This window comes from Micropterus dolomieu, linkage group LG06 (genome assembly GCF_021292245.1).
Source record: "Micropterus dolomieu isolate WLL.071019.BEF.003 ecotype Adirondacks linkage group LG06, ASM2129224v1, whole genome shotgun sequence".
NCBI classification, from domain to species: domain Eukaryota; kingdom Metazoa; phylum Chordata; class Actinopteri; order Centrarchiformes; family Centrarchidae; genus Micropterus; species Micropterus dolomieu.
Genome location: NC_060155.1, coordinates 2,066,742 through 2,080,696, shown reverse-complemented (window position 1 = coordinate 2,080,696; position 13,955 = coordinate 2,066,742). Strand labels below are relative to the sequence as shown.

The 13,955-nt window shown below is 39.5% G+C and overlaps 1 protein-coding gene across 1 annotated transcript in view; it reads left to right on the top strand.

The window, feature by feature from the left end:
- Positions 1-3,291: 3,291 nt before the first annotated feature.
- Positions 3,292-13,955, top strand: part of oc90 (otoconin 90) — a 25,156-nt gene continuing 14,492 nt past the window's right edge. Inside the window, exons 1-6 of the mRNA XM_046051908.1 lie at positions 3,292-3,334; positions 3,897-3,959; positions 6,319-6,493; positions 9,320-9,426; positions 10,646-10,693; positions 12,842-12,907. Of these exons, the coding sequence (XP_045907864.1) occupies positions 3,292-3,334; positions 3,897-3,959; positions 6,319-6,493; positions 9,320-9,426; positions 10,646-10,693; positions 12,842-12,907 (502 nt within the window). The remainder of the gene's footprint in view (positions 3,335-3,896; positions 3,960-6,318; positions 6,494-9,319; positions 9,427-10,645; positions 10,694-12,841; positions 12,908-13,955) is intronic.

Sequence of the window (13,955 nt, the reverse complement as noted above, 5' to 3'; positions counted from 1 at the left end):
AAAGCCTCAAATACCTGCACAGGAACTAAACCATGATAATCTCCTGCTCAGGTGTCACCTGATAGCCAATAAGGTCTGAACTGAAGGGGCAGTGGTGCTGAGGGTTTATTCTGTTAGGAAACAAGACTACAAAACCACTAAAAATGCTACTACCTTCTGTATTGGCTGCTAATGTCCACCAGAACAGTGTCTGAACTTAACAATCTTTATTCAATGAAACCACAACTGCCACCACCCCACCAATAAGGTAAGATTTTCTTAATTGCTTACCAGCTTGACATGTTGAACTTGTTTGGTTCACTGTTGCCCTCACTATTTGCATGCGTGTTAATTCATACTAACATCTCTTAGTTTCAGGTATTGTTGCACTGTAATTTGGTGTTATACAATATGTGATTTAAGTGAAAGTGGACTTGTGGTTGGTTTAAGTTGTCATTTTCAGCAGTACAATGACTAAAAAAGAGTGTGCAATGTGTTCCTTTGTCTTGACAAATCCGCAGAGAATTAGCAGCAGCTCTGCAGCTCTAGAAAGCTTTTTCGTCTCTTTCAGCTCCTAGTTTTGGTTTTCCGGCACATTCTGTTTGCTTCAGTCTCAGTGTTTCCAGCAGAAGCAGCTGTTTTCATCAAACAAGGCACACAGACACAGTCAAAGACTAGCTGGTGAACATGAAGGAACATTAAGCCGCCAAAAAGCTACACATTTTTTTCAGAAGTTAATAGAAACCAAATCAGAGCTAAACCAGTACTAATCCAAGGGCATATTTGATGCACAAGGTACCCTTCAGCGTCTGTATTGTCAGAGTTGACTTATTTAAGTTTTAAGTTACTTAACGTTACATATGTGACTTATGTCATGTTATATACTTATTTCAACCCAAACCATGATCTTTTCCTAACCAAACCGTTAACATTTCACAGTGTTATCCACATGTTAAAAAGGCCTTTCACATGGACTCTGGAGGGTACCCTGTGGGATGCGAATGTGTTGATTTACATCCATCAGGTGGAAACAAACCTGACTCCGATGGAATGATCATGTCGATCTGTGCCTGCTCAGAGTGGCCGCTGTTTGCTAACACACTAACAACTTTTAATAAACTAATAATAGTTCAAGGTTTGTGTCTGTCTGTTAAAGTAGCTTGTTGTAGAGTTCTGTCTCCAATTCTCTACTGAGACCAAAATCCTTGAAACGACCCACCCACCCTGGACCTCATCGATGAGCAAATCGTCTACACTAAGAATTTTGTAGTAGTGATAGCTTGTTCTCTGTATGAAATATTTTCTGTTTTTGCATGGTACGTGTTAGCAGCCTAGTGTTCATGCTCACTATCTAGCTTTGTGCATTAACAGAATGGAGAACTTTCCATCTACAGGCTATTGGTTTCTTAGCCACTGACAGAGACGCCTTTTGCTTGGCTGCCTAATTAACCTGTGTTTTAAATTTAGGAACACTGAGATTAAGACAAACTTTCAAATTCAATTATGGAAAAACTACAATTGGTGGATTCTTCCATTTTTCCCCCTCCACTATAGGGCAGACAGATAGACAGGGAAGATGTTAAAATGCAAGGACTGCATCTCCTTGCTTGGAGTTTGCGTTTTTATTTTGCTTTTTTGCTATTTTGATAAAAGAACTTCATAGATGGTATAAATGACTTTGTTGTCATTTGGATCTATTAACGTGCAGGGCTGACCACTTCATCTTTGAGGTGACATCAAGGATTGAAAAAGCTTGTATATAACTGCCTTAATGAGACCAGTGACCTCCTGCCTTGACATAAGAAGTACTGACAACTTCCCTGCTCTTGGTGAAATGTGTTCGGGACTTTAATAACATAATGATACACTTTAGTCGCAGGTGGCCCAGCTGTTTGAAGCCATTAAAGACACTGAACCAGCGAGCAGAGAAGGTTGTCAGCCTCATTTGGTGCGGCATTAATCAGCACTGTAATGACGGGGTAATTTATGAAGCTGGGTAGGACATGTCGGTGTAAATTCAGGTCTCTTCTACACATGGAAAAACATTTCTGATCCCCTCTGATGAGCATGTTTATTTGGTGCCCACATCACTCGGAGGGCGTTAAGATAAGTGACAAAGTTTGAGCCTAGCTTTGGCAATAATGATTGTGTGAAGCTCATTTGTACTTACTGTGCTGTTATATTATTTAACACCTGTTCTTGACTTACAGTCACTGCAACGACATAATAAGCTATAAGCTATACTAGTGGTATAGATGCTAGTGGTTAGCCTCATGTGGTTATGCATAGAATTACATGTAAAGCAAAATGTAAACAGATATTTTGTAACAATTCGGGTATTTGGAAAAGTCTTTCATTGTATTTTTTTAAATAGTTTTTTGTTGTGAAAAAGTAAAACATTACATGAAAACTTATAGATCTTCTCTGCAATCAGTGCGGCATACATGCAAACCTTGGAAATGGGAAAAATCTATGCAAATCTTTAAAACAGAGTTTCATTAAAAAAAGGCTGAGGGATTTCCTAAAACAGCTGCGCTCTGTGTTTTTTATTGAGCAAACAGAAGAAATTATTGCATTTGATGGGGAACTATTTCCAGCAGCAGATAAATCCACATGCGCAGTGTACATGGGACAGAGTCAGAAAAATGGCAGTATGTGTGTTGATGGTGATGGAGGAACATGTCAGCCAGTGCAACAGTGGGGCTCAATGATGGGTTTTAATAGTTTTAAACTAACAATGGAGCTCTATGGCACAGAGAAAGAAGAGATACCGAGCTTTGAATACACACTACTTATAAGCAGTTGATTTATGCTAGTGGTTAATATTTTGTTGTCCAAAAATCAGATATTGCCTTACATTCAAGGCAACAATGTATTTAAGCTAATTTCAGTACTGGAAATCATAGACAAGACTTTTTGCTGGAGGTATGGTAGCAAATCTACCACAGTGAACATTTACATGCATATATTCATTTATTTAGTCCAGATTATGTTAAACTGCAATTAAACACATTTCTTGGTGGTGGATTCAAAGAAACATCTGGGTCCTGACAGAGGATATGCTGTGGAAAAGGCAATGATATGATAAGCTGTGTTGTCAACAACAAACAAAGCAAATGGTATATATATATGTTATATATAATATAATACAATATAAAATTACTATAAAATAACTGCCATGTCCAACTTGCAACAAGCTTTGCAATACTGATTTTCAGAGCTCAGAGATCATTTTTTCATTCAATCATTATGTCTTTCCTCTGGTATGATGGGACTTTAAAAGCTTTCCCTCTCTGAACACAGGTACAAGTCATGTTTCTCATCTGGATTTTCGTGCTTTGTGCTGTTCCAGACGGTGAGTTCCCGGCGACATTCCCAACAACGCATGTACCACTCCTAGTTTAAGAGGACACTCAGTTGCATGTGGACCAACATTTATAGTGATTGATTAAAAAAAGTTATTCATATTTAAAAAAACATTCTGATTCATAGGTTATTAAAATAAGTACTTATTAATTACTTATTAATTACAGCCAGAGAGTTTATATCACTATCTTGCAACTGCAAAGTTATTATTAAAGTCTTGAAACTGATTTATAATGAATTAATAAATCATTTTTACCTGTTAATGAAGCCATTAACTCACACTTATACAACCCTTTAGAGATGGTGCCTTATAAGAAAGTGGTACAACCATTATTTATGTTTATTAAGTGTTAGTGAAATGATTACTGTTCCATCTACCTAGTACAGTAGTAGAGACTTGTTTATTTCAAAAAATGAACAGAAAACCTCACATGTGGAAAGTGGAGCTGGGAAGTTTTGTGTAATTATACTATGTGGCATGATGATGGTTTATTCATGTGTTAAATGTTAATGAAATCACTACTATAATAATTACTCATCTTTGTCTTCAGCACTTTCTGGCAACTCCATCTTTTGCCAAGACCCAGAGGCCAGCAACTCAGATCACATGATTGGTGAGAATGAAACCTTCATTAATACACAGTGAGCAATATGACTTTATGTGTCACATAGCCTTGCTCAATCAGTGTGGCGCTTTATTGAAGCCCTTACGAACAGTTTCCTTCAACAGAAAGGTCAGAGTGCTGATGGGGATTAAGTGTCTTCCCTGCCATGTATAGCCAAACTCTGGGCCAACCATCATTAAATATTTATTACCAAGTAGTTTAAGTGCATGCTAATCTGAAGGATCATCCATCCATCCATTTTCTTACGCTTATCAGGGGCAGGGTCTGTGGGCAGCAGGCTAAGCAAGGTAGTCTATACGATCCCCTCCCCAGCAAAGTTTTCCAGGCTCTACTCCCTGATCCCAGGGAGTGTCTGAGCTCCTTGCCCACTCTTTAAGGCTTAGCCCAGCCACCTTACAGAGGAAACTCATTCCTGCCGCTTGTATCCACAATGTAATGCTTTCGGTCACTATGATATGACTGAAAAATCCAAAGCTTTGCCTTCCGGCTTAGATCCCTCTTCACTACAGTCCGGTACAACTGCTGATGTGGCCTGCCCGCAATCTGCCTGCCCATCTCATGCTCCACTGCTTACCACAGACACACTCACTCCTAACCCAGAAGGAGCAATCCACCTTTTTTCAGCAGAGACTGCCTCCTCCAAGTCTGACTAGCCACTTTACACTCTGCTGCAAGTGACCCCAGTTTGTGCTGCAGGTCACAATCTGAAGCCAACAGTACACCATCATCTGCAAAGAGCAGTAACACAGTTCTGAGGTACTGAAACTGGACAGTCTCATCCCCCTGACTGTGCCTTTAGACAAGGTAACAAGGAACAACTCTGGCAGAGGCCAACTCTCAATGAAAAAGTGTTTTACTTTGTGCCAAGAATACAATAAACACTCTTACTTTGGGTACACACGGACCAGATATCTTGTAGCAACAGCTCCGGTACACCATACTCCCGCAGTACCCCCCAAAGAACTCCTCTTCCCCAAGTCCACAAAACACATGTAGATGTGATGGGCAAACTCCCCTGACCCCTCCAACAACCTCACAATGGTAAAGAGCTGTTCCACTGTTTGACAGCCAGGATGGAATCCATAGTGCTCCTCCTGAATCGGAGGTCTTACAGAGGAAGGATTTTTGGTAAACAAAAATGCCACATTTAATGTTTTTTTTTGTTATTGTAAGATGTGTTCTTTAATCCAAGCGAAGGAACAGAGAGCACCCGACTTCTCAATAAACAAATCCTCATTAGGTAAAGTGAGTTTGTAACCTTTCTTTAAAAAAAACATCACATTTGGACATTTATAAATTTCATTGTTGACACTATAGAATAGTTTGTTAAATGACCCTCCTGAAAACGTGATGATGCATCTCAGGCACTTGTCCTGTAAGTTGCTCCACCTTTTAAACACAAGTTATAGTAAAAATGGTGAATGCTATTAAATATGCAGTTAATATTTTAAGAGTTTAACGTTTGCTGCTTTGACTAAACAAATGACAGTAAGACTGTCTATGTGATATGTTTATAATATGTTCATATGTTCACTTAATTAATTGGTTGATGTTAATACTCAGCTTCTTCATCGGAAAAAACAACAACCCTCAACCCTCAGCCATCACCCTGATGAAAGCAAGAAAACATTTGGTCAGTAAAGTATGGTGCCCTGGAGAGTTTTGCCAAATCTTTTAATTTTGATGGACTTGCATTGAAGCCTAAAACTGCAGTTTGTCTTCAAAAGACGAAATATTTTACAGCCACTCTTCAAGTTCACAAAGGTGTTTGATACTCAAATTATGGAGTTTAGATTTAGAATCTTCGAACCTCAGTTACTCAGTAGTAACCTCACTGGCAGAAGCTTATCAGTCGTATGAAGTATTAACTTTTTCGAGCAATTTTGGCAAATCAAATAAATAACTAAATAAATCGATTCATTTGGCTCGGGTTGTTGTGTCAGCAGGCTGGAAAATTGCAGCAGTGTCTCGTTCAGGTCATTACATCAGGTATTGTTTCCCCAAAATTTGTCCAGTTGCTATAATGCTGCTTCACTTTGTGCCATTTTGTGATGATGTTGACCTCAAGGTTCACAAGCTGTGATGTTCTGGGACACCTGTAGTCCTAATCAGCACTGTGGGTACATCTGGCATGTGCTGTGGCCTAAATAATTTTCTGACCTGCATACCTCTCTGGACTTGGGTTATTTGAAACTGCCAAAAGGATTATCTATGATTAAATCACCCTTCTCTCCACTTGCAAGATGGAGGAAATTGAGTTGAAGAAAGAGTGAAATTGTTGAGGTTTGTTCAGCCTCTGTATGTATGTCTCTTTCATTTTCATCTTGTTTCCCTTCTCTGCGTGAAGATTGCCTGGGTCTGCGCTTCACCTGGCTCCACTCTGTCTTTGATAATTTCCCCTCACTGCTGAATTTTGCTCTGGAGCTACGGTGTGCGACGGGGCTTTGTCCACGCGACCTGGAAGATTACGGCTGCTCCTGCAGATACGTGGCTGCTGGAAAACATGTGGATCCAATGGACCTGTAAGTAAGACCACGGCCGGTAGTGTTGGAGCCCTAAGCGAGATTTTAAATTTGCATTATTCATTTCCTGCGTTCTGGTGAAAATTTCTGCAACAATTTATGGTGGAGAAAGGGAAAAGGGAAACATAATATTCAGGCGGCAGGTGACAATTCAAAACAAAAAAAAATTAGTAGAATATAATCCAGTCAGGCTTTCAGGCATTCTGTAGCTGTTGCTTTAAATACGTTTTCTCCTGTAGATCAACTTTTCTTATTAAATAAAATCCCTGCTGAGTCAGTATGATTTAGTCTCCTCTCCTCTTTGATTCTCTGTTTGGGGAAGTAACCTCTGTGCATGTGACGCCTTTTCACCTCAATGAGAAATTAATTCATTTTAATTTAGTTATAAACTCCTTTATTCCGGTGTTTCAACAGGTTTTCTGCTCATGTTCAAAACTTTCTGCACATTCACAATCTCTCCCATATCTGTTTCTCTGACATGTTGAGAGAAAAGTCACAATATTACAAGAATAACGTCATCATTTAATGAGAAGTCTACCTGCCCCTTACTCTGCTGTGCATTACGTTATTGCTCTGCTAGTAATATCCCCCATAGACTGCCTGATTGACACAGTTTGGGACTGCATGCTGCATGTGAAACCAAAACTAATGGAAATGCTTGTGATCAGGCAGAAATCTTACCTTATATCCACACACGTTAACTTCAGCAGCTCTCAGTCCCAAACACAGCAAGGTCGCGTTTCAGTTTTTATATTGCAAAAGCCTACCAGTTACATTTCAGAAGTTTATAGGAACACTGTTTTTCTAACACCTCTTGTCCAGACTGTCCTTGCGCCTCCCCAGGGGCAACCGAGGTTTGAACCCACAACCTTCTTGCTGTGAGGCGACAGTGCTAACCACTGCACCACCAATTTACCAAAGCAAACATCTGCTACAGATCGTCTGCAGTCTTGTTCTCCTTACATAAGTTTTTTTTAAAATAAGTTTTAAGTAGTATTTAGGCCTACATTTATATTTCAGCTGTTGTTCTGATTTTGAAAACCAGAAATTGGCTAAGCCTGGCCTAGCATACTGCAAAATAAATCAAATAACAGTTTCATACCGTATATTACATACTGCATACATACTGCGGTTGCCAGTAGTATGTAGTAGGCGGTTCCAAATACAGCCATAGACTATTTTAACAGCAATTGTTTGGGTCACAGGGCGTACCAAACCGAGAGAGTTGCATACTGAATGGTTCAGATGAATTCATGTACACTTTTTTATATAAAGTCTATGACAGTTACACCCCTAATGTCCATCCCAGCCAATCCCAGCTAATCCCAGCTGACATCAGGCGAAAGGCGAGGTACACCCTGGACAGGTCGCCAGTCCATCGCAGGGCCACACATAGACAAACAACCACTCACACTCACACCTAAGGACAATTTAGGGTCACCAATCAACCTAGGCCAAATGTCTTGGACGGTGGGAGGAAGCTGGAGCACCCGGAGAGAACCCACGCAGACACGGGGAGAACATGCAAACTGCACAACCGTGCCGCCCTCCTCTAATGTCCGTAATTCCTAATAAACATTGTACTTCAACCTCTGCTGGCAAAAGTAAAGCTGGACCTCTGTCTTTTTTAGACACCCTGGCTGCATTTGAAAAGTCTTTTTTGCTCAGGAAGGTTTCTAACTGAGTGAAGTGACCTGGAAGTATTTCAGTGGCAGCCATGATAAGAGCTGTTCGAATTCTCTAAAAGCTGAGGAAAGGTGCCTCAATGCTTCCTTTCATATCTCCTTTAGCATAGGGTACACCTGACCATCCTTTACGAAAGGAAATTAGAGAATGCCATCCCACAATTCTTTCCGGCTGCAACATTTAAGTGTTTTCTACAAAAAATAAATAAATAAATCACCAACCATGACGGATAAAGGAGGTTGATCACCATGTAAGTTACCATTGGCTATTAACCCTTTTCTCTCTTATGCCATAACTTGCTAATATGCATATATCTTAAACTGTCAACAATAACTGAGACCCATGCGAGCTGTCTTGTAACGAGATCAAAGTGAGGATAATGTTGCAGCGTGTAGCCTCACGTTATGTACTGCAGCCTTCAGCAAATAAATTTTACTTCAATCACAGATGCTGACACCTTCGCCTTAATAAAGGCAAAGATCAACCTCTACAGTAGGCGTTTCCCACACACTGATTTATTTGTGGAGGCCACATTATCAAGGCTGATTTTCGATTGATTTTGTTACTATTTAAAATGGGTAAAATCGTATTTGATGACACAGCGCTGCACAGCGCATATATACTCTCAGCATCTCCTCTTTCCTCGTCTCTCTCTCTCTATCTCTCTCTCTCTTTCTCTCTCTCGGCACAGTTATTCTGTGGGAAACACTGTATTTACATACAATTGGGATTCATGTTGATAAATACGCCTATGGGCGGGCAGGAGGGTGAGCAAGCATTCTCAATGTGACAACCCTGTCCATTATTTAGTGACTGGTAGGCTACCTTATCTGCCTTTTTGCTATCTTGGTTATTAAGTAATATATTCCACCGTGTTGTCCACCTTTAGATAGCCTGCATTACAACAACACGGGGCGCAGTGTCAGAGATGCGCTTTTTGTAGTCCATCTTCAGAACATTGTAGTTTCATCACGGCAGGTCACTAAAATCTGCTGTCGCATAATTACGTAGCTTAGAAAAGAGCAGTCGGTTTCTCTTAGACCCGCCGTCCTCTTTTCCTAAGTCCTTACAGATTCTCCTTCACATCTTTCCTTGACCTCATGCAGCCCTAAAGTAACTCTCATTTGTTCTTTGCTGCAGCTGCTGTGAGACTCACAGACTGTGTTACCAGAATGCTGCCCCCTGCAGGCAGGAGATGCCTCTTCTCCCAAACAACTTCACCTGTTTAGCAGCAAACACCAGCTGTGGTAAGACCTTTGAAGGAACAGTTTGACATATGTGTGAAATACACTTATTTGCTTTCTTGCTGAGAGTTAGATGAGAAAATCAATACCACTCTGGTCTGTGCAGTACATATGAAGCTACAAACAGCAGGAGTCTCTGCTGGGTGTCAACAAGACTTCAGAAAGTGACTGTGCCCAGCCAAGAAATAGTCTGGTGTGACACCTATCAGATTCTGGGATGCAAATGGAAAGTTAAGTGCCAGAGGCTTTGTTGACGATGTGAAGTGGTTGCAGTTCGGTTAGGTTTAGGCACCAAAAGTAATTGGTTATGGCTAGGAAAACATCGTTGTTTGGGTTTAGTATCAGTTTAGTATCAGAATCTGATAGGTCACAGATTTTGGTGTTACACCAGTACAAACATAGCAGAGAGCTGTGTCCTGCTACTACTACACCAGAAGAAATAAAAACTGTGACACTAGTCCTACATGTCTTGATGTATATTATGTCTATGGACATCAATAGGCTGTTTTTGTCTTGAAGATGCTGGTAATTGGTGTCAGCAGAGGTTTTGTGAATGTGACCAGGGTGCCATTGACTGCATGAATCGGAGCTCATACAACTCATCACTGAGAGGCCTCGCCGAGTCATCGTGCTCTGCTGCAAATCAAACAGGTACCTTCATAAGAGGAGAAACAGGAGACAGCGGCCTGATAAACATGCAGAGGGCAAACCAGCAAGCTGCTCCTTCAGCTCCAACAATGTGGACATTTAACACAAAATACTGTGAGTGCAGATAAGGTTGGGTAGGTAGGGACAAAATGAAATAAATAATAATAATTAATATAATTTCTATGTTTTCTTTTAGAAAATATGTTTAGACAAATTCTAAATAAAATATATTATTTTAATATGATGATGGTACAAACTATTTCAAGCACCAAGACTTTTTATCAAAATATTACAATAAGCAAAATACTATGCCTTTATGCCTTAAAACAAGACACAATATTTTCATTACCTGATATATCAATATCAGGTAATAATATATATGTATAATAAAATATAAAGTTTGTTTGACATCCTCATGGAAGGATGAAACGGAATCAACATTAAAAAACTACATGACTTCATCTACTGTACAGTTGGCATCATGAACACTGCTTCTACTTTCCATCCACACCGCCTGACAGAGCAGAGACCCAACAAAATGAGAATCTCTCATTAGTCTGTTTCTGTGTTTCAGATGTGCTTAGCAGCACCGTGGAGGCCAGCGAAGCCTCCAGAGGAGCAGGTGAGTCTGAGTGAGCGTCAGCACACTTCAGCTGAAACTCTGATCAAATGACAAAGAGTTGGGGAGCTTTAAGGACAAAACCACCAAGTGGTCCGCATCAGCTTTCTCCAGACAGTGCGTCAGTCGAGGTGTGTCAGTTTCCGAGCGGGTCAGCGATGTCAGATCCGAAGAAGCTATTGATTGGGTAGAAAAGCAGATGGCTGAGTCACACGTCTGTGGCTCTCAGCCAATTAAAACAATGACCTCTTGACATTTAATCCTGCACCTTCCTGCCCACGCACATCTGGGGGAAAAAAAAGTTCTGTCAGGTCCAAATATAGATGTCCAGCCCTGGCTGAGCTGCTCTTAGTGTGAGAGAACCAGGAGCAGTTGAGGTAGAGGAGTTTATCAGTGGTGGATTCGCCAACCAGTTTTTTGGTTTGAAAAAAATATTTTGCTAAGACCAGCTGTTGGCAGCTCTATATGCTTTTGTTGATTATTTCAGTACTGACGAAAACATTTGTAGTAGGGGAGAGCAGGGGCGAAAGTACCAATTTTCAGGAAAAACCTGCTTTTAAAAGATAATGTTTCAGACAGATATTTTTGCTGTGGTCACTAACTCACAGTTGTGGTCTATCAATATCAGGTGGTATTTTGTACAAATGTAGAACAACTTCCGTATAATTTCACTTTAAACATAAGTGGCGCATTGTTACTTTCGACCCCGTCAGCTGGGACAAAAGTAACACAACAATACAAGCTAGATTTTTTGTGTTACCACCCTTGTATTTAATAAATCAACATGACTGTGACCTTGGTAATGTGTAACTGCAAACATCTTTTGTCCTTAATCTTTAAAAAAAAATTAAATTACATTTTTATTTTAAATATTCAGACTTGAATTGTTTAGAATATTTCATATTATATTAAGGATATATTATAAATATATAATATAAATATGCAAATGCACCTAAAACAGGGGGGAAATGGTTAGATGGAGATGTTTGTGAATCTGACATGATTAAAATAAAATAAGACTTTACTAATCCTGCACTGGGGATATTTGCATGTTGCAGCAGTTTCAGAAACAGTGAAAAAATGAAACATAATTTAGAAAGATACATTAACAATTTAACAATAAAATTAAGATAAAAATTAAAATGCTATTTACAGAATAGGCCTATACAAATTTCACATTTTGAAATTAATTTAAATTTGTTTTAGTTAGAACAGTATGAGTGATCTGCATTTTGAGTGCTTTTTACTGACACCTACTACACTGAGCTCCTTAGGAGACGGGCCAAAATAAATATCAGCTCTCTCTTAATATAAGCATGCAGCTTCCTCTCCTAGTCCAAGGAGAAGACTTAATAATGTGATCTGTACCTGTGGTCTAGTCTTCTCCCCAATTATCTCTGCCCTCCTCCTGCATTATCTGAACAAAGCGACTTTATCAGCTCACCTGAGACTAATGTTTCTAATAGTCCAGAAACGCCTTGTCATAAACATCTGGCTTAATCAGACCTCTGTCTTTCTGACCCACACTATTGGCACATTCTGTTGGTATAATATGACATAAACATGTTTTAATAAATGCTGCAACACACAGAAAGTCACCACATCAGCAGCGGAACAAAAGAAACACTTGTGGTCACTGTAGTGGGCGAAAAGTAACAAGTGTTACTCCTGACATATAAACACGATTTATTTTTATACTGAAAAACTCTGACAGGGCAAACTTCAGGGTGTGTTAAAGCAATAAATTTTAGGTCAGTTAAGGCCAAATGTAGGAACTAGAGGAGACTAACAAAGTAAATGAGGAACTACACGATCAGCCATAACATTATGACCACTGACTGATTGATGTAAACAGAAGCTAAAAAGTCCCTTTGAAGAACCAATAAAAATCAGGCGAATCAGTCCCCCAAGGATTAATGAGTAGCTCCTGTTTTCTGTCTCATAGTATCACAAACTGCTGTGCAGCATCCTGGCAAAGATGTGTTGCTCCAATTCCACTTACAGCTGACAGTGAGCTGAGAGAAAGCTCAGCCATTCGGGGATTTAATGGTGCTGTAACAAAATAAGTACAATTGTAATTAATTACTTCTGTGACCACATAAGTTCAGATTGAATTTATCCTGTATATGTTGGGCCTGTCCTTCTTTCCAGATGTTCTCCTAGCAGGAAACGTTTCCGTGAGCTACGAGCTCTCCAACTCTTCTGTCCTGTCAGCAGGTAAAAGCCCTGTTTATGGTTGAGTTAACTTTGTAAAGCTCTCTGTTCACACTCAGCCGATCACTGCGAAAAATGGAATTTCAATAAATTTGCTGTGAGTGTGTAATGATTGAGTCCATGAAACTGGAGTGTGAAAAATATGACTCTATTCCTTATTGTAAATGCTCCGTACTCCGCCCCAAGAGCTTCTAAGATACAAATGATATGAAGATGTAGTCATATGACTGATTGTGCTCATTGCTGTCAGAGGTCATAACTGTATGAAATCATATTTATTCTCAGTGCCCCTTTTTCTCAGTCCCTTTTCGAGTCAAGATAGTTAAAGAAAATGAAACAACCATTTTAATAATCACTTTTTCATTTATTTTTTTTTTAAATGTGAAATTTCCACATTTTTAGTGTCTTAAATGTAAGAACCGGCACTTATTTCCTGACATTTTATGTACTAAAAGATTAATTGGTAAATCCAAAAGATGTTTTTAAGGGTGTTTGCTATTTTCGGATTTTGTGCACATGCACGCTTTTACCGTGGTTTATACGCACTGTTTTATAAGTGATGCTGCTGGAGAGGTGAAACTTTCAAGTACAAGAAATAAAAAACTGATCGTGGAAAAGTCTGAAAAAAATTCTACAATACAAAAACAACAAAAGTATAGTAAGAAAATGTATAGTGCCTTTCTAGTCTTTTCAACCACTCAAAGCGCTTTTACGCTACATCCACTCACTGAGCCTAAGTGCTCAAACAGAAACTAACATTCAGACACATGAGCCACATCAGACCACTTGAGGGCGTCAGTCCCTATCTTGGGAGCCACTACCATAATGTAGCCTAATGATACATAATTATTAAAAAGTGAATGATAGGACACAAATATATCATGTGATATGATGTTAAGCCATTTTGTGCCATTGAGCGAAATTTATTTGTGTGATATTTCATCAGACTGTGTTTAACCTAGTTTCACACAAAGTACAAATGACATGTTGTGTTCTCACCCAGTGTTTGCAAAGAAAACCTGGAGTCTGTCTGTTCATCAAATGAATTAAA